This window comes from Athalia rosae, chromosome 8 (genome assembly GCF_917208135.1).
Source record: "Athalia rosae chromosome 8, iyAthRosa1.1, whole genome shotgun sequence".
NCBI lineage: Eukaryota > Metazoa > Arthropoda > Insecta > Hymenoptera > Athaliidae > Athalia > Athalia rosae.
Genome location: NC_064033.1, coordinates 5,373,566 through 5,392,057, shown reverse-complemented (window position 1 = coordinate 5,392,057; position 18,492 = coordinate 5,373,566). Strand labels below are relative to the sequence as shown.

At 42.5% G+C, this 18,492-nt stretch overlaps 5 protein-coding genes and 1 long non-coding RNA gene across 7 annotated transcripts; 2 read left to right on the top strand and 4 right to left on the bottom strand.

The window, feature by feature from the left end:
- Window position 1: 1 nt before the first annotated feature.
- On the bottom strand, window positions 2-1,534 carry LOC105686256 (small ubiquitin-related modifier 3). The gene is made up of 3 exons (XM_012400907.3): window positions 1,393-1,534; window positions 1,155-1,280; window positions 2-988 (listed from the first exon to the last, which is right to left on the bottom strand). Exons 1-3 carry the CDS (start codon window positions 1,408-1,410, stop codon window positions 854-856), a joined length of 279 nt encoding a protein of 92 aa, XP_012256330.1. The 5' UTR covers window positions 1,411-1,534; the 3' UTR covers window positions 2-853.
- Window positions 1,394-2,202, bottom strand: LOC125502015. Its single transcript, XM_048659455.1, has 3 exons — window positions 2,076-2,202; window positions 1,787-1,878; window positions 1,394-1,718 (listed from the first exon to the last, which is right to left on the bottom strand). Exons 1-3 carry the CDS (start codon window positions 2,109-2,111, stop codon window positions 1,514-1,516), a joined length of 333 nt encoding a protein of 110 aa, XP_048515412.1. The 5' UTR covers window positions 2,112-2,202; the 3' UTR covers window positions 1,394-1,513.
- LOC105686644 (major facilitator superfamily domain-containing protein 6) lies at window positions 2,100-5,646 on the top strand. 2 transcript variants are annotated; one of them, XR_007279819.1, is made up of 9 exons: window positions 2,100-2,634; window positions 2,734-3,089; window positions 3,147-3,293; window positions 3,387-3,663; window positions 3,753-3,946; window positions 4,023-4,339; window positions 4,414-4,589; window positions 4,670-5,068; window positions 5,147-5,646. XR_007279819.1 is itself a non-coding variant. In XM_012401665.4 (9 exons), the coding sequence occupies exons 1-9, from the start codon at window positions 2,571-2,573 to the stop codon at window positions 5,215-5,217; spliced, it is 1,770 nt and encodes a 589-aa protein (XP_012257088.2). In that variant the 5' UTR covers window positions 2,102-2,570; the 3' UTR covers window positions 5,218-5,646. The 2 variants fall into 2 exon arrangements, 1 of the variants encoding a protein (XP_012257088.2); XM_012401665.4 differs by having other exon boundaries at window positions 2,102-2,634; window positions 4,670-4,837.
- On the bottom strand, window positions 5,413-11,806 carry LOC105686643 (hamartin). Its single transcript, XM_012401662.4, has 15 exons — window positions 11,673-11,806; window positions 10,972-11,229; window positions 10,621-10,892; window positions 10,323-10,547; window positions 10,053-10,243; window positions 9,845-9,966; window positions 9,550-9,767; window positions 8,727-9,104; window positions 8,433-8,636; window positions 8,032-8,332; window positions 7,694-7,953; window positions 7,480-7,605; window positions 7,161-7,397; window positions 7,009-7,105; window positions 5,413-6,930 (listed from the first exon to the last, which is right to left on the bottom strand). Exons 2-15 carry the CDS (start codon window positions 11,078-11,080, stop codon window positions 6,425-6,427), a joined length of 3,246 nt encoding a protein of 1,081 aa, XP_012257085.2. The 5' UTR covers window positions 11,081-11,229; window positions 11,673-11,806; the 3' UTR covers window positions 5,413-6,424.
- An 85-nt stretch (window positions 11,807-11,891) lies between these two features.
- On the top strand, window positions 11,892-18,451 carry LOC105686751 (myosin heavy chain, non-muscle). Its single transcript, XM_020852508.3, has 21 exons — window positions 11,892-12,092; window positions 12,176-12,359; window positions 12,542-12,943; window positions 13,026-13,135; window positions 13,205-13,296; window positions 13,376-13,536; window positions 13,606-13,794; window positions 13,857-13,927; window positions 13,991-14,167; window positions 14,504-14,817; window positions 14,910-14,951; window positions 15,097-15,281; window positions 15,365-15,571; window positions 16,125-16,178; window positions 16,263-16,494; window positions 16,568-16,716; window positions 16,787-16,888; window positions 16,956-17,165; window positions 17,249-17,431; window positions 17,496-17,645; window positions 17,732-18,451. The coding sequence occupies exons 2-21, from the start codon at window positions 12,354-12,356 to the stop codon at window positions 17,957-17,959; spliced, it is 3,264 nt and encodes a 1,087-aa protein (XP_020708167.2). The 5' UTR covers window positions 11,892-12,092; window positions 12,176-12,353; the 3' UTR covers window positions 17,960-18,451.
- On the bottom strand, window positions 12,802-13,671 carry LOC125502017. Its single transcript, XR_007279823.1, has 3 exons — window positions 13,533-13,671; window positions 13,241-13,450; window positions 12,802-13,145 (listed from the first exon to the last, which is right to left on the bottom strand). It is a non-coding gene; the product is annotated as an uncharacterized LOC125502017 (long non-coding RNA).
- Window positions 18,452-18,492: the final 41 nt, after the last annotated feature.

The following is an 18,492-nucleotide window of genomic DNA, read 5'->3' as shown; positions in this document are numbered from 1 at the left end:
GTACGTAAAAAAATTGGAATTTATTAAGTCAAACATGAACTGTATTACATCATAAAATTTACATATCGTTACACAGAGTTGTAGACTACCCCATAAAAGACGTATAATAATCATTGTTGTCGTAGTTTGAATCAAAAGCTATTTTTTTTTTTTCCATAATTTTTTGTTTTCCTTCAAATTGTCCAGCAATAAATTACGGACCCGAGTGCACGAAAATGACAATTTAAATGTTAAGAGAGGAAAAAAAATTGAAAAACTGAAAACAAAATCAATAATAATCTGGCGTAAAACTAACTGTTTGAGAATATTACCACATTGGTTTATGAAAAAAAAAGGCCAGACGCAATTAATCACATACTTGTTTCGAAAATTTAATCGATACATTACTGGCAACAATTTAAAATGCGAGAAATGTAACGATCAAATATACTTCTCAAAAGTAAGTGTAACATTTAGTTTCATTCCGTTGTTTGTTTAATGAATCTAAATTATTATTTTCTTTTTTTTTCACCCTTCTCGACACCTCTTTTTCATTAGACATTATTACTATATTTATTTTCATCATTTTCCTCCAATGCATTTCATTTCTGATTTTCTTTTTTCCTGTCTAGTCTTCTTTCGCTTGCAATATTCGTTACTTAGCGTAGGTGGCACTCGATAAAATACGGATCTACCAGACGCGCATGATTATTTTTTCGATTTTCGGTGTTGACAAATCGGTGACGATTTTCAGGTATTTAGATAGATATCTCGAGGAACCACCATTGCCGAAAAAGAAGAAATATATAATAATATAATAATGGGTATTCACTCAGTCCATTCGTAAACAATCTTAATGTGGTAAAGGAAAAATCTAATACGATCCTCCCGTTTGCTGCTGGTAAACTTCTATAGTGTCGGCTTCCTCCATCTCCAAACTCGTCGGTGTGTCGAACTCGTTGATCGGTTGACCGTCGAATCTAAATCTCACCGCAGCTATAGCTAGACCCTGTACAAAACAGTGAAACGAGTTCTAATATGGGCCACTAATAATACACTTGACAATTTCTTTTCTCCCCCTTCTCTGCCACGTTCTTCGGCGACGAAAGCGAAAGAATATCAACACTCTTTGCAACGAATTACGAGACTCTCGGTTAGAAAAATGTATTTCTTACCACACGATCGCAATAGGCGGTCATTAGTTTACGCAGCGGTGTATGTTTTTTGATTTTAAATTGCACAACTGCACTATCTTGTCCCAGTACTTTCAGGTTTATGTGCTCCGATTCAGCCTTCGTATCCTGAAAATAAATAATTTGTCTTAGATTTATGTGAACATTTCGTGCGCTTTATATAGTTTTCATGCGATAATGTAACACCGAATTATAGGTTAAGAAACCTTTGAGTGCATACCTTTTTTTCGTCAGACATTTTTCTAATTTTATTCTAAACGGTGAGTGACTAAATAATATTAATTCTATTCCCTACGAGCTCTATGAATTCAGAAAACAGATAGTTTCCGGTTCTCCTATATTTATTCCACGAGGACTAAAATATCCACTATTTTATTGTGTATAAATCCCGCTTTTCCACAATGTATTATGGCAGCGAACGGCAAACGCCAAACACGGAAGCCTCCGGCTAAAATCAAAATTGGCTTTTGACGCTCCTCCTCATAGAAGTGTAGATGACAGCACTTCACAGGGGTAGATCGAGCAACCCCCTCTGGTAAACTTGTCCTGGACCAAAAGCTCTTGATCAGTGATCAGGGCTTATTACCAACAACGGTAATTATCATCCGTCCTACCCTGTTCGTCGCGGTTTTTTGAAAGGTGATGAGATCTTCGACAGATACCGAACCCATTTTTTGAGAGAAACGTCGCTGAAACTGACTGAAATCTGAGGCGAAATTTCATAAATCTACAATATTCAAACCTCGGAACGTTGATCCCGAGTATTCCGGATTAAATGAGGTCGTGTCACGTGTTAATAATTCTGGCTACTTGAGATTGCAATGAAATAGGTCGTCATGTCATATCAATCCATTGACTCAATCAGATATGATTTTTTTACAGATATTTTTTTAAGTTTCTTACGTCGAGAAACGAGTCCAAATTTCTTGTGTCAATCATCGAGAGGTGGGGTAACGAGACGGATTGCTTATGATTGCTTCGCTCGACTCTCTGACCCGAACATTCGTCTCTGCGAATCAGGGATCGCTCGACGTAGCTTTGTATCCCTGAAATTAATTTAGTTTCACATCGTATTTATTAGTTGCATGCAAAAGTTTTATGCTGCGCGAATTTTTTGCTTACGTAAACGTAAGCGTTTAATACGCGTATCGATGACAACGCGATACGCCGGGGTCTGCGAGAACGGACATTGAACAGTTATTGGATAATTCGGACAGTCGAGCTCCGATGATAATTAACGCCAGTAACCAGTTTTTATTCGAATAACCTTAAATCCGATTTACATTAAATTTATAATGACTTTACACGTAGAATATTGAATTAAAACCAAGCAGATTTTAATCAGTAGATTTGGTCAAGTCTATGGCAGTGGTGATCGAATTTTAATAAAATAGCAAAATGTTGAACAAAGTTAACAAGGAATTGTTGCCCATAAAAGGCCATTATTTTTTATACAATGCTGGTGGGTACTTGTTGTAATTAATCACTGGACAGAACCTTACATTTATTGCATCGTTTTCATGGAGTTTCAGACTAAAGTTACATCTTTCTGTCCCTGCAGCTACCGGACCAATTGTACCATTCCTGCCTACGATTGCTAAACAATTAGGATTTTCCAGTACTCTAGTCGGTTCAATTTACACCGTACTTCCGATATCTGGTTTGATAGCAAAACCTTTGTTTGGTGGTTTGGCGGACAAGTTCCAATTGCACAAGACATTCTTTTTGCTATTTCAAGCCCTTTTGGCGATCAGTTTTTTTGGAATCAATTTTATACCAGAAATACTAACGACCGCAGAGGTCACCGTTACCTGCAACAATGCTGACGCCTTTGTGGAAATTCCATCCGTCGGTGGATTCAGCAACAAAGTCATACACAACTTGATCGGAGCCAATAACAGCAATGTTAATTGCGAGGTGAGTGAAATTTGATTTCTCAGAATTTTCTCATTTTTGATGCTAATTTTCTTTCAGATGTCCTGTACCGCTTCTAATCGGGCTTACGAAGAACTCTGTGCTCATTGGCACGCGGTGCAATTTTGTAACCAAATAAATGTGACGGATCATCCGACCGGCAGGATTAACTTCACCGCCGGTCTCAGCATGAGCCAAGTCGTTCAGGTGTGTGAATGATCCGAGCTTCTTTGCATATCCTGTATGATATAACGGGAGATTTTAGTACCGCGGTTCATGGGAACGTCGTTTAAATTTCAGGCAAAAAATTCCGTAAATATTCGCATGAGGAACGCTACATTTTCAGACAATGTCTTACATACACCTGTGTGCTATTCCCTGCTAAGATTGAGCTGCTTAACTAACTGCCCAGATTCCGCAAGCCTCAGTCGACTGCTCGACGAGTCCAAGGGGCGTTCAAACACGTCGCAGACTTCTACGTACCAGTTTCACTTGTTCTTGTGGCTCGCTATTATCAGCTGGATCGGAATGGCTGTTGTGGTCAGCATAGCCGACGCGATATGCTTCGGGCTGCTCGGCAAGTGTTAAAATCTGCATGTTACGGTTAGGAAGGAAAACTGTCCGCTGTCAGAAAGTTTTTATCCTTACAACTGACCGGTTGTTCAGGTGATGGAAAAGAGAAGGAGTACGGAAAGCAAAAGATGTGGGGTAGCATCGGATTTGGAATTTTTGGCATCGGCGCAGGATATCTCGTTGACCTGTTCAGTCGTGGGCAGACGGAGAAGGATTATACTTGTATATTCTATCTGATGCTTGTCGCAATGCTGTTGGATATATCGGTGTCTTCGGTTCTGAAAAAAGTACGAGAAGAATCAATCGTCAGACAACGATCGTACCTGCCAATTAACCCTTCAAAATGTCGATTTCAAATTGCAGCGAGTGATCAGAGATCGAGAGCCATCGGTGCTATGGGAACTTTGGGCTGTCGGAAGAGAGGGTCGTGTAATGGCTTTCGGTTGGTGGTGCATCGGTGCCGGGATGTGCACAGGTGTAGTTTGGAACTTCCTGTTTTGGTATACGGAAGAAATAGCGACCGGAGACCAGATAAATTGGCTGAAAACGCTGCAGGGATTGCTCACTGGCATTCAATGTTTCGCCGGAGAAATGCCCTTTAACTTTCTGTCGGGTGCTGTGCTGAGGCGGCTGGGTCACGTCAACGTGATGAGCGTGGTGCTTTTGGTGTACGCGATAAGGTGACCATTACCTACCCTCCTCGTTCTCAGGCGTAGAAAAGAAAACAGTCCCATCGAAATTTTCGGTTTTACAGGTTCATGGCGTACAGTCTGACTTCGAATCTGTGGATATTTCTGCTCCTAGAAATACTGCACGGTCCGTCTCTAGGTTTGTGTTGGCCCACGATGGTGTCTTACGGAGACAAGGTGGCTCCGCCTGGAACAAAGGCTACGATACAAGGATTAGTCGGTGCTGTATTCGAAGGAATAGGTTGGCCAATCGCTTCTTGTGCGTCCTTACGTTAAACCGCACGAAACTAAAGATCGCTCACGAAACATTAAAAATCGCAGGTGTATCGCTGGGCAGTTTCATTTGCGGATTGCTGATGGACACGTACGGGGGGGTGATAACCTTCCGCGTGTTTTCAGCGGGTGCGTTGGTGTGGCTAGCGATCCACTGGCAGTTGCAACTCTGTTTGATGAAATCAAAAGCGAATCCCATTCACCAAGGCCACAATCGTGAGTAGCTCGGTCTCGTGGTGGCTCTGGTATGCTGTTGGTAATAACGATAATAAAGCAAAAGACACAAATCAGGGATAGCCTTGAGGCATGAAACGAAATAAGCTGCTAATTCATTCAACCCTTTGCACAAAAACTATTATTCGTACGAACGATGAAGGTCAACTTGCGCTTGGCATGAATTACGTTTGAACATGACTGGTTACTGGTCTAACAATGACGGTGAAACAGGTTGCTCTTTTCGTTTGCACGTATTCGAATCGCGACAGTTGTATTTCTAAAGTCTTCGCGTTCCTTATTTTTTTTCAGATTTGGCAACGTACGCAGCTCCGGACGACGCGATTCACATCACAGCCAGCCAGGAACTGCAAACTTATTGAATTAAAAGCGCACAGGATGCGGAAATCGTATAGAGCGTACGATGCACGGTATTCACACGCGGTATTTTAGGTTTTAAAACTTACTGTCGGCCAAGTGAAATCTGTCTACGACTCACCGGAGCGTTCAGAAAGACAATGAATTCGACAATTGGAAGCCAAAGAGTCGTTGGCTCTCTCTGAATTCGTAATCTAATCTGCTGTCAATTAATCTTTATTGCTATATAATACAATATATTTGTCACAACGTAGTTGCAATCTGTGAATGAATTTTTATGTACATGATAGCGTAACGATTACCTATTAGCGTCGTTGGACATTTTTTTATTTTACGTACGTATACATCCATTAGATGTTTAATATACATTCAGTATTATATAAATTAATTTTTGTATATACATGTGTATTAATATATTTTGTTTATTTTTTATACTCGTAGCGCCGCATTTACTCATTCTGATTCACCACCTTTTTTTTTTCTCTTTTATTTTTTTTCTTTAGTTTTTTTTCCTCTCATCACCAGTAATCGAAAAGCTCAAGCTGACATTCACGCGCTCGGGACAATTTATTAATATAGTTTTATTTATTTATTGTTTTTATTTTTCATTGACGATGATTCCTTTTTCCGCAACAGCAGTTAGCTGAGAAAAAGGCTTGTTCAATTTTGACCAGTTCACTCTACGGCAAAAGATGAAATTTGAGTTTTCTGTTAATTCTCTAGGATTAGATCGGGCAGTAGCTGCTCGGGACGAGGCTAAAGTTGTACCTTGGTCAACGGGGAGATGACAGGGTTGGTTCGAAGAAAAATTATCATTCGTTATAAGATTGCTCACAAAATATTTCATTTTTTTTTTATTCAGACTGAATTCGACAATGGGAACCGGTTCGATCGAGGCTCAGAGATATTCCAACCCGTCGTAATCCAACAAACGGGATATTCGCACTAACGTTTCTCAATTCGATCCGATTCTTCGTTCCCCCTCCCCCTCAGTTTAAACGTTCAGCAAAGAACATCTTGGTCTCTACTCGATAATTATCGTTATACACACTGACTTTTTTTTCAGGAATCATGATTAATCGTTAGAAGCTATAAAAGATATTCTTCATTTCAACCGCATCGTTGTACAACCGACAAAGTGCGGATGCAAGGACAAGGGAAGAGAGAGGCTATGTTACGTAATCCTTCTTCGTTTATCGTCGCTCCTTTTTATCAAGCAGAGGGTTGGCGCTGCTGCGTTTGCCCCGTGTGCGACGGACTCGGTCCGGGGTCGACGATCGCCTGAAGATTCGTTATCTCCCCGGCCGGGTCACAGCAGTCGCTCATAACGATTCCTGTGCCTCCCCCGGAGTGCATGAACGCCAGGCTCCCTTCGCTGGAGGAGGCCAGGCTGACGGACAGCGGGGGAGATCGCTCCTTGGGGGAAGCCGAGGAGACGGTGTTAGTCGCGTAGGCGTTCACCGTGGAGCTCTTGTCCTCCAGAGAGCCGAGGAGCTCCAGTACGCGTTCTTCGAGGTGTAGATTGATCGCCCGCTGCGCTTTGTACTTGGACTCCAGGGCCTCGAGCTCCGCTTCGTGGCGCTCCTTAACCTCCTGCAGGAGCTGGTGCTGCTCGTTCAGCAACGCTTCCCGCTGCGCCTCTCCGCCCTCCAGCTCCACCAGGCGCGCCTTCAGCGCTTCGACGAGCGAAGTCCTGGACTCCACTTGGCGTCGCAGGCCTTGGAAAAACCATTGGATTAAAAGAGCGCCCCATACGACCTTCGAAGAGAATATAAACGGCTCGCAGTCACACTCACTCGATATCTCCTCCGCGTAGGCTCTCTGAATCTGGGCGGCTTCCTGTCTCGCCATCGTCGTCGGACCGACCGTTCTCTCTTGCAGTTTCAACTGGACCTGGAAACGACGCGGAATCAGAGGCACGTTTCAAGGGTTTTCATACCAAACTTACCTCGCCGAGCAGCAGGAAGCGCTTCTGCAACGCGTCCAGAGCGCACTTCAGCAATTTACCCTGATTGGCGGCCTTCAACGCGCCTTTAAGGTGGTGCGCGGCGTCGAAGAGGGCCGCCTCAGCGGCGCGAATATCCCGAAGTCCTTGAGCGACCTTGGCCCGTTCCTCTTCGAGCTCCAGTTTGAGGACCTCAGCGAGTCTGTCCAAGTCGCGCGACCGTTGCTGTTCCTCAGCGCACTTTGGAACGACATTTAGAACTGGGTTAGAACCGCGCAAACAATCGGATTAAGAGAGTTAATTTTTTACTCGTCGATCTAACCTGCATCTGCAGATAGCTGTGGGTCTCCAGATGCCTCTTCTCCGCCTGACGCGCCTCCTTTTTCGTCCGCTCGAGCTCGGCCTTCAGATCTTCGCCCTCCGCTTCGAGGATCCTCAAGCGGTCCCTCTGTGGCAAACAAACACATCCCCGGGAGAAATGAGACTCCGCTGTATTCGGAGGTAAAATATTTTATTCGATAACTAACGACGATTACCAGCGCGGAGTTGTCTTCCTCGAGGGCCTGAGAGTCCCGCAACTTTCCTTGCAATCTTCGGTTGCGTTCCGCGTGCACTTCCCTGCGTTGCCGTTCGAATTGTAATTGCATTTGCGTGAGCTGCAACAGCTGATTACCGCTATCTAAATCCATATGAACTATGTGATCTACACCGTCGTCCTCCGCAAGTTCGGACGACGCGTCGTCCTCCGTACCCTTCTTTTTTGGCCTCAGTTGTTTGTGTTTGCCGTTCCCCTTTGCTGAGAATATTGAAAAAATGAACAACGAATGAATAAAGAAAGCAGAGAAAGGAAAAACAAATGTGGCGAGGTACTGACTCGGTTTACTGTATTCTCCGTAATGGTTGATTCTGGCACAAGCCTGGATGTAGCGGTCCACCATATAGTTAGGCAGAAGACAGGAATCCAAACTAGATTTACTCGACTGGTCACGATGAGGTGGTCCGCTGGATACAATGCCGAATAGGAGATGTTCGTATGGAACTAAATCCTGCGTCTGGGTGCTTGCCTCTTCGGTGCTCCTTTCGACATTCTTTATCTCTCCGCAAGCTGTTTTTGCGCTGTCCAAACTGTCGCAGTCTTTTACTTGCATTTCTGGACAGGAGTTGGTTCTTCGTACCTAAATTAATCGGGAGTTGATAAACGCCATCTTGTTCTTGCAGCGATTGAAACAGAGAAGAACGGTGATTGGAACCGATATTTCATGCGCCATGAATTACCTTGTTAGGATTGTGGAATATTTGTTGAGACATCGGAGCCTGGCATTGCGAATAGAAGCGGAGACGATGGACAGTCCGTGAGAGGTCAGCCAGGGCGTTCTTCGCAGATGTGCTATCGACATATTTTTCTTCGCTCATATAACCGGTGTTGCTTTCTGGGGCGCCGATGGTATTTTTTTGGGAGTCTCTCACTATTTCCAGGACCTGAATATCGAAGTTAGCAATTTTCATTGAAAAGTGACAACCGATGATCTCGACGAACCAGTCTCAATTTGGGACAATTGTCGTACGAACCTCGTGGTCTTCTTGCCAGTAGTCGTTGCCTCCGTTAGCACTCATGGGCACGTAAGGATCGAGGTCTTGCAGGCTCCTCAAGCTGTCATTATTCGGCTCAAATTCAGAGGGTGTTGAAGCATGAGAGTGGCCGAGCTGGCTCGACTGCCTCTCTGCGAATAACTTTGTGATTTTCTGAGACAAAATTGCATGCGAATTTGTACTGTTTGAATTGTTATCAACGGTGCCACTAGCGCTGCTTACTACGGCAGTCGAAGAGGGATTCATTGCGGTAGGAGTCGAAGGCCGAGAATCACTTGACAAGCCATTGCCAAACGTGAAAGCCCGAACTGCAGCGGAACTTGCAGGAGCCAGCCGAGCTGGTAGCTGCCTTAAATCCTGAAAATACAAGTTCAATGGCCCGTTGAATACGAACCCTAAATAGGAGGGGCGGTAACATTTGGAGGTTTCAATTTTTGACCGCGGTAAAAAATGGGGAACGATATGAGGTTAGTGATTTTACCGACATTTCTCACTTCCGTTTTCTCGAATGGAAAATAACGTTCTTCTAATTCTGGTTAAAAACGTATTTAATCTTGTTTTAACGCCTCGAATTTTCTCGCACGACACCTAAAATCAGTTTATTGGCACGATTAAAATTTTCAAATAAGTCAATGCTATTTCAGACTTTGATAAAAAGTTTTGCAAAACGTACAGCCCCGCTCAAAATGATTTCTCAGTTCATATGATCAGCGTTTCTGAGAAGGGGGGAGGGGGAATTAATGGTGAATGTAAAAACAACCATTCGTTGATGTGATGAGAAGTTTTTCGTTGCATTACATACCTTGACCGGAGTAGTCTCAGGTGTTGCTTCGACAGCTGCTTCTGGTGGCGATGCCCCGATTCTAATGTTATTTGGCGTCGAAGGTGTGGATCGTGTTTCGTGAGGCGGAGGGCTGTTGGGAGGCATGGTCATGCTGGGCGACCAGAATCCCTCCTCGTCCGTGCTTTTTATCACAGACTTTACGCCGCCGTCTATCAGTCCATGAGAGCGAGAGGATTCTGGAGATCGATAAGATGGACGGATTTAATCTCCGCCGACAAAAAGAGTACCAAAAACTTGACGGATTCAAAAATACCTAGCAAGGTGTGCATGAAGTGCGGGTGATGCCCGGTGTGAATTGGCACATCGTCTCGAGTTCTGTTAAGCGAAAAACGGTCGCATTCGGCGACGACGTCGTGGTGCTCCATTTTTTTCCACCTGAAAGGGAATTGTCGAGGGATTTGTAGAGCGAGTTGGAGTCGAGAGCGAAATACTGATGGATTAGCAATACGGAGGTACGTTACCTGCTTGCAGAAGTCTCTTTTTCTTCGGTTGCGATTACGAGCGAAGGATGCATCGGCACGGAGTCGAGCATTGGTCTAACGGTGTGTGCAAATGCTGACAGATCACGTTGCCTGTAGTGTTGTTTCAAGAAGGAGATAAAATTGCACGGATACATAGCGTACAGTCTGTGGAACAGGCTGTCTAATCCGACCTGCGAATATAGGTGAGAGCTCAAGTATATCGTCAAGTGATTAGTCGGTGAAATTTTGTCTTTGTAAATTCGTGTTCACCTGTAGATGTAAAAGATAAAGTCTGTCTCTCTCCATATCCGCGGAAGATGAAGCTGAGTTTGCCAAAGAAGCCAAAGAGGATGATTGTTGATGGTGATACGCTGCGAGTCTAGGAAATACTTCAAAGATATCGTTGAGGAATGGATTGAGATATACCGGCAGCATCGGTAGTAGAGTTACCAACAGTAGCAGGGCGCTCATCAATGCCAATATTTCTCCATCCACCTTGAGTCATTTGATCGAATTAGAAACGAAGATGAAATTAAAAGCAGTGATAGAAAGACGCCCGTTGCCTCACCTTAAGGAGCTTAAGTAGTCTTTCAAAGAGGCAATGGTTGGGGAGTTTGTAAATCCATGTGGGATGTCGTCTGACGACATGACCGAGTAGTGTGAGGGCTTGAACCCGCTGACCTTGCCCGTTGCCGCTATGCTTGATTAGAGCCTCCGCCAGACGGTCCAGCAAATGTTTATCGTGAGGTTCTTTGACTCCGACCAATACCTCAACGGCTCGGAGAGAGTTTGTTGAAAGATAATAATCGAATAGTCCATTAACGAGCCAGTTATCTTTAGCTGAAATAAAATGGAGTACTGTCGTGTAGCAAATGCAAATGCAAAATGAATTTCAATCTTTTGTCAAAGAAATACTTACTAGCTAGAAAATGATCATGAAATACTTTCTTCGTCTCTTCCACGGCTCTGAGTTTGTTGGACTCGAGTAGGTCGAAGAGTTCGGTAACGTTTTTTCCTCCGGATCCCATCTTGAGCAATATATATCTACCTACGAGTTCCAACAAAGACCGAGAGAACGGTAGCCGTTTAACGATCCGAGGTGAAGAAAGCGAGTCAGTCTTCTGGTTCGCACATTAGCTTCTCCCATAGCCATCTGTCAGCCATCATACGACACCACCTAGAGGTAAGGAGGTAGTTATCGCCGGTCTCACTGGCATAAAATCTTGGAGTTTGGTTTTAAAATCTTTTTAAGTACACGAATATATTAGAACCGAAACGACAAACCACGGTGTAAACTTGACAAGCAATAACCCTACACATGTGATAATACATGTTCATTCATCTGCGCACATTTAGTTTTAGAGTACTGTTACAAAACTAGAGTTTTAGGGCTTGCGATCCAGGATTTGAACTGGAGAGTATGTAAAATAGAGTTCTTAACGAAAATACGTTCGATCTGTCAGAAAATGTGATATATTTGATTAAGAATGATTTTCGTGTGGAGGTGATAAGGATACCGTTATTCTTATCGAAGCGCTGAATGTATCGTGCCTATCTAATACCTATTATTAATTGTATACACATGAGAAATAATCGGTAATAGACAATTTAAAAACTCACCCGAGTTTTATCAACTCTTTTGGGGCTATGGCGGCTTCATCTCTGTGTGCAGGGGTTACTTGTGTGTGTGTAGTAAAATGTTTCGAACAATATCCGTCATCTCCTAACGTCGCTCTCTTCGCGGTCAGATTTTTTAAACCGGATTTAAAGGGACTCGAAAAGAACATTTATCTGACAGCTCGAATATTTTTTCGAGGCTTTTCTGAGCTGGAGACGGTTTCAGGCAAGGCTGTCTGCATGTTCAAGTCGCGAAATAATAATCTTTTGTGATCAGAGTCACGATCTCTCTTTTTTTTTTCATGGAGAAAAGAAAATAGAATACCTTAGATACAAAAAAGTTATTTCATTTATTTGTATTGTTGCGGTATTCAAAAAAGTCGTTTTATGTTTGTGCCTTTGAGAAATTGGAGATTTTTTTAGGTGAATATTGGACGATTCGTTTTCAATTTACTCGAGTCAATCATGTAATTATGTAACGTATTGTTACTTATTCTATTTTGCAGCCTTTAAAAAGAAAAAGATAGTAAAAAGACGTTGTTAACATATCTCAAATTGGCTATCGCAATTTGATAACAACACACGTCCAGCAATTGACATTTCTAGAAAATATTCATACCAGTAGTAGTTAGGAAACTATCGGCGAACTACAGTCAAGGATAGTGTTGTTTCGAAGGTAAAAACATGAAGGTAAAATGATATCTAATGATGCTTATCACTAACTTTCCTTATTTGCCATCCTTGTTCCTAAAGAGCTGTGGTTTATTAAATTCATGTATTCGTTATTAATTTTTACAAATTCAATACTACTTTATTAGAGCATTTTCAGGAGGCCAGTGCCATTCCCAATGAAATCCTATTGAATTTTCTAGAAACGTAGGCCGTGTTCGTGGAATCAGGCACAATCGTTGTCTAGAAATTTACCAAAAGAAACATGCCAGCGAACAGCTGAACTAGTAACAGGAAAAAGAAGGAGTTTACACGACGCGAAAAAGAGATGTATAAAGAGAAATGCGTCGCAAGTACATGTCAGAAATGGTGAAATCTGTAATGAGACCGCATTAAGCAGAGAATTATTTGGCTCGCTGGAATCATTGTTTGACGTGAAAAAACCTCTGCGTTTGCAAGAGTCGATACCTTTACACCCACTGTATCAAGGGGAGCAGGGCGATACACCTGATTCTTCGATAAATTCCAAGAGTCCGAGATCGCCGCATTATCCAACAAGTAATTCTAAATCTCGAGACGGTTATTCGGAGCCACACATCCTTCAGGTATGATAATAAAACTTATCTTGTCAAATTAATTTTCTCCCCTCAGGTATAATGTACCTAAACCACTCATTTCCAAATGTAGCTAGACGACAGCAGTACAGATGAGCTTGAAAAATTTGGTTGCCTAGGAGAGATAATCGAAGAGACTTTTGTACAAGAGTACAATAGAAGCGAAACTGCAGAATTTTCCAGGTCGGCAGCTCTGAAACAGTGCAAGTTGACAAATCATAAGATCGGTGATAATCGTAGTGTTTTTCACAGTATGGCTGACAACGAAGGAAGTGTTGCTAATGGTACCGAAGATGACGAAAATGGACCTCCGCCTCATTCCATGCCACCAGGGATGGGGGAAGGTATTCACTCTGATTACCCCTGTTTTATCGTACTAGAGATTTATGACTCGCCCATGCATCTTTCCCTTTCATTACACAGGAGTGCCGTTGAAATCAGGAGGTCATCGGGAGTCCATCATGAGTTCCATACCTCTGACCGACACCGCAGTCATGACTGAAATGAAAGAAGCAGACAAAAGGTGCACAACGATTGCAGCAGAAATAGAGCAGTTGAAAAGAGAGCTGACAGAACTGACCAATGTAAATCCCGAGTCGACTTGAATGTTCCATGGCGGTGCAGGGTCTAAAAATATCTCTTTTTGTCCCAAGAAACAAGATCTGACGGAGGAGGACACGTTGAAAATAAAGGAAAAGCAAGAAAGCGTTATGTCCAAGCTGGGAGAGTTTGAAAAAATAACTAGAAAATTGCAACGACAGTTGGGTCTGGCCGATCCCTCGAGTCAAACTTTTGCCAAAATGTTTGAAATGCTCCCATATCCCCATGGGAAACGTGTTTCGGTACGGCTTTCACCTGTCAAAATTAAACAGATCTCGTACTCATTAAATCCATAAAAATACAGGATGGAAAAAATGCGACAAAAGGGAAAGGAGAGCAGTTTGACATCCCGCAAACCGAATACCCCGAAGACAAGTAAGTGAAAACTTTATTAACTAGATTATTCGAGTGTTTTACACACGCCGAATAATCCTCCAGGCTACCGAGGGTGATCGTCTGCGGTAACACGGAAGAGAATATTCCAAAAATCGTAGTTGCGGACAGCGAGCGGACGGGCAAAAAGAAGTGTTTCCAAAATTTAACTGGAAAATTGAACGAATCATTGAACATGCAAGAAAAACTGGTCAAGGAAAATGCACAGCTAGAAGGGGGCAGGTACGTTCTGTCATTCTGATTCGACCCATAATTTGTTCGGAATGAGTTCCGACCGTTTTGTAGTATTTGAGGCTAGCAAACAAGCGCAGACGATTGTTGTGAAAAAAAACGCACCAAAGAAAAGAAAAGAACGACCAATCGGAACCAAAAGATGAGCATAAAAAAAAAGAAACGACTATTTGCTTGGTGATCTAGTTACAGTTTTTTTCATTAATGGAGACAGTTTGATTCTTTTGTAGGTAATATCTGTTCGATCGTAAACCCTAAAATCGTGATATCGGTGCATTTGTGGATGTGTTGAATATGAGTCAGGCCTGACAGCTATTTATTAAAAAGGTACAAGTTGGAGGAGGCCCTCTTGGAAAAGGACAACGCAGTCGACAGCCTGCAGCGAAAAGTTTGCGGCTTGCAGGCTGAGATGCGAATAGTAGTCAAGGAGAATTCTGAATTGACTCGACAGCTGGTTTGTCTCAATCAACGCATCGGTTCGCCCTGTCAATCGCCATTGCCTCTGCCACCTACCACCGTCCGCCCTTACAGTCACAGCCGAAGTTTTTCACAAGAAGACGACAATTCCTGCGCTTGCAAGTGTTGCCTGCAGCAAGAACGTGGAGATACATATGCAACGAACAACAATAAAACAGTTTGCGGTATACATACCTTTGGTGTCTCAACTTACGATCATATTTTGCATCATTGTATTCTTCCTGTAATTGCACGTCTACTTTTTTCTTCTTTTTAGTCAACGACTCTTCCAGGGTCACCGGCAGTTATAGTAGCAACGGTAAGCTATACGTTGGAAAGTGACAATAGAACATTTTATGAGCTCGGTTCGAATACCCTGTCCCGGACACCTGAGCAATGAGAATGTTTCTGTGATTAAATTTTTAGCATATTGTATAATTTTGCACACAGGCTTGCCGTGAAAGTTGCAGGTTCTCCGAGGCTAGCCGGCGGGGGTTGTTGTGGAAATTCAACGTCGGGTGCTCTCAGCGAAGAGATGTGTTGCAGGAGTCCCGCAGCCAATCAGGTGCCGCCCACCCCTGCGAGAGGTGCATGTCCTGCGGAGCTAGAGAATAAACTAACAATTTATGGAAACAACACCAAACAGCTTGTGAGTATTTTCGTTTTGTTGAAATTTCGTCATTTCCTTGTATTCCAAGTGTTTTTTCAACGATCAATCGCATCGTGTTGTAGGAACAACAGTTGGGGAGCATGGAGTCGGAGGTCCGCAACATGCAGATGGAACTCGCGAACGTCCAGCGCGAAAGACAGCAGCTCGAGCAACAGAGGAAACTTTTAAAGTGCACCGGACCCTGCGCCCCCTGTTCATGTTCTCCTCCGCAACAGTCCCAACAATTTCCCCAAATGAAAAATATACCCCCAGCTAGTTCGCTTTCCAAGGTATCTTTACAATTGTCCAACTGCAATGAATATCGATCGACGAAGCACAATTTCGACAACGATCAAACTTTGTATAAAAATTTGATCGATCGATCCTCTCCTCGAATAACCGACGACAGCGATTACTGCAATTTTTATTGTAACGACTACTTGTGATCAGGGCCAAAAAATACACATCTCTTAATTCAGTTATTACAAAAAAGCGAAAACGAAAAAAGAGAAAAAAAAAAAAAAAAAAAATGTCACCTGCCAGAGTAATTTTGTATGAAATAAACATATTTTACATAGCAAAGAGATTGTACTATTATCTGATTAGAATGACCGCTGACATTATTCTGTACGTAATTTTTGAAGGGGAAAAAGAAGTATTCGATTTGAAAATATGATTATTTCATATAAATATCTGTATACAATTAGTGACGAAAGGAACGTACACTAGTTCACCGCAAATTATGTACAGTGTAGTGTGGGCACGTGCTTTTTGTGTTCCTTAAGATTCCAGACTTTTTAAAATTTCAAGATAAAATAAACGGCCGATTCTGGTTATGCATAGATGAACCCTCAACAAATTCCCTCGTGCGGTGGTCCTTGCACCAACGCGCCAATGGTAAGATTGAGAAAGAAAAAGTTTAAGCTACTTATTGCTAGACAGATTTAATTTTTCTATAATTCGGAACCCCATTGACTCAAGGGAGCGAGCAACTGTCCACAGCAGCAACTTCGCGATCTGAGAGAACAGTACGCCAGATTGCAAGATGATTACAAGAGCAAATTATGCGAAGTTTCTGTCTTGAGAACCGAGTCAGAAAAAACCAAGCAGGAAGCCAGGGACGCGAAAGAGGACAAGGAGAGGGCGGAAAACAAGCTCATAGACCTGGAGGAACGCTTGAAGGCTTGCGAGAGCGAAAAAAATAAATTAGCAGGTCAGATTTTGGTTGAATCGTACTGTCGAAAACTGTGAAATGTTCTATAACAAATTTTTCATCCGAAAAATAGGAAGTAAAGAACAACTTGTGGAACAAGAACAAGCGTTGCTCGTGGCCAAGCAAAGATTTCGGGAGGCTCAAGACGAACTGGAAGAATTGAGGTCTCTACTTCAAGATCAAGCCAGTCAACTGGAGGATTATCGCAACAAGTATCTGGTGGTACGAATTTTAACCCTGATTCTTAGAAAATTTACCGTGTTTCACTGTCAAAAACACTTTACGACCACAGGCCCAGCAGCAAGTCGAAGAACAACGGAGACAGCTGGATCTGATGGAGATGGACAATGCCAGGATGAACGAAAATGTTACTCTGGAAATTGGAAGAGTCAAGGTAGATCGCATAACGAGTGGGTGAATTCCTTTCATCGGTGAATCCTAACCAATCTTACTCTCGACAGAACCAATTTCAAGAAAAGTTATCCGAGCTCGCCCCGCTGCCTGATTTGCTGAAGCAGACGCAAGTTAAATTACAAGAAGCTCAGCAGATGCGTCTCTTAGCTGAACGAAACTGCGAGGATTTATCGCGCGAGTTACTGGCGTACAAAGACAAAGTTGGGACTCTTCAAAACCAGATGGACATACTGCGATCCGAAAATCAGACTTTACAAGTAAATTAGAGGGCGTATCGATGAATTTATGTACGTTCTGTTAATGATTTGGAATTGATAACGAACGTTGCATGGTGGAACAGGACGAGAAGGCTTCGATGGCTGCGAGATGGGATGAGCTGGAGAGGCGCAGTGCAGAAATGAGAAATGAGAATGAGAGAATGAAGAATGCGATGGCAAGGTTCGAAGAGCACGTTGCCCAGATGCAGAAACGCATCGATGAGAAAATGCACGAAGTGACGCAGTTGACTACCATGCTGGACCAAGTAATTGCGGGACCTGAATAAAGTTCAGCTCATTAGATTCATGTGTCGATGCAAAATTGTACAGGTACGCGAAGACTCTGCGAGGCAAGTGGCGAGAACGAAAGAGAGATGTGAAACTGTGAGAAGGTCGATGCAGGGTCAAATTGCAGAACTGGAAAGACAGTTGGCACAGTGCAGAGCAACGGCCAGGGCAGCTCAGAAGGATCGTGACGAGGTGACTCGATATCCGTGTTATTTAAATTTCACCCAACTCATTTTGAGCAAAATCATAAAATGCAATCATTTTTCACTATCGTACAGATCCGTCAAAAGATGCAAGGACAGATCAATAATTTGAACGAGGCTTTCGAACATGCTCAAGGTCGCATAAGATCGCTGCAGGGCCATGTAAATTATTTAAAAAATTCCTATAGTAACATCTTTCGAGGAGGTCAAAGCCAGGGACAAGGTCAAGGGGAGACTCCGCCATTACTATCAGGTGAAACCGGTCAAGGTCAAGGCTACGATTCTTGCGACTGCAACTATTGATAACAAGTATCATTACAGAAGTTTTTTAACGTCAAACATAATTCCAGCGAGTCTTTAATTCTTTTTTTTTCATATATTTTGTTATATATATATATTTTCTTGCAATCGCAACGATATCACACCGATTACACCGTAAATTCAAAGAACCCTTCATCTTCGATTCCAGATCTATAACACACGGTGAAAAAAAAAAAAAAAATCTCCATTCTATTCGTTTAGTATGATAATTGACGTCGCGTGATAACCTTTCTCGTAGAAAGAAAAGAAAAATAAACAAAAAAAGGGCAAAAGGTTTATGTAAAAGTTTTAAAAAAAAATTGTAAAATCCGAAACCAGTGAATCGTGAATTAATTTTTGATACGTCCTTGACAAGCACCTGTCATTTTATGTCATGGAAAAGCAATGGCAAAACTATTATACGAGAACTGATAACAATGAAATTTTAATACAGATGCGTATGTACTTTATTTAATAAATCGAGCATATATTTTATAGTTCGTGTCTCTGTTTTAAATTTTCAATAGGATAATCAT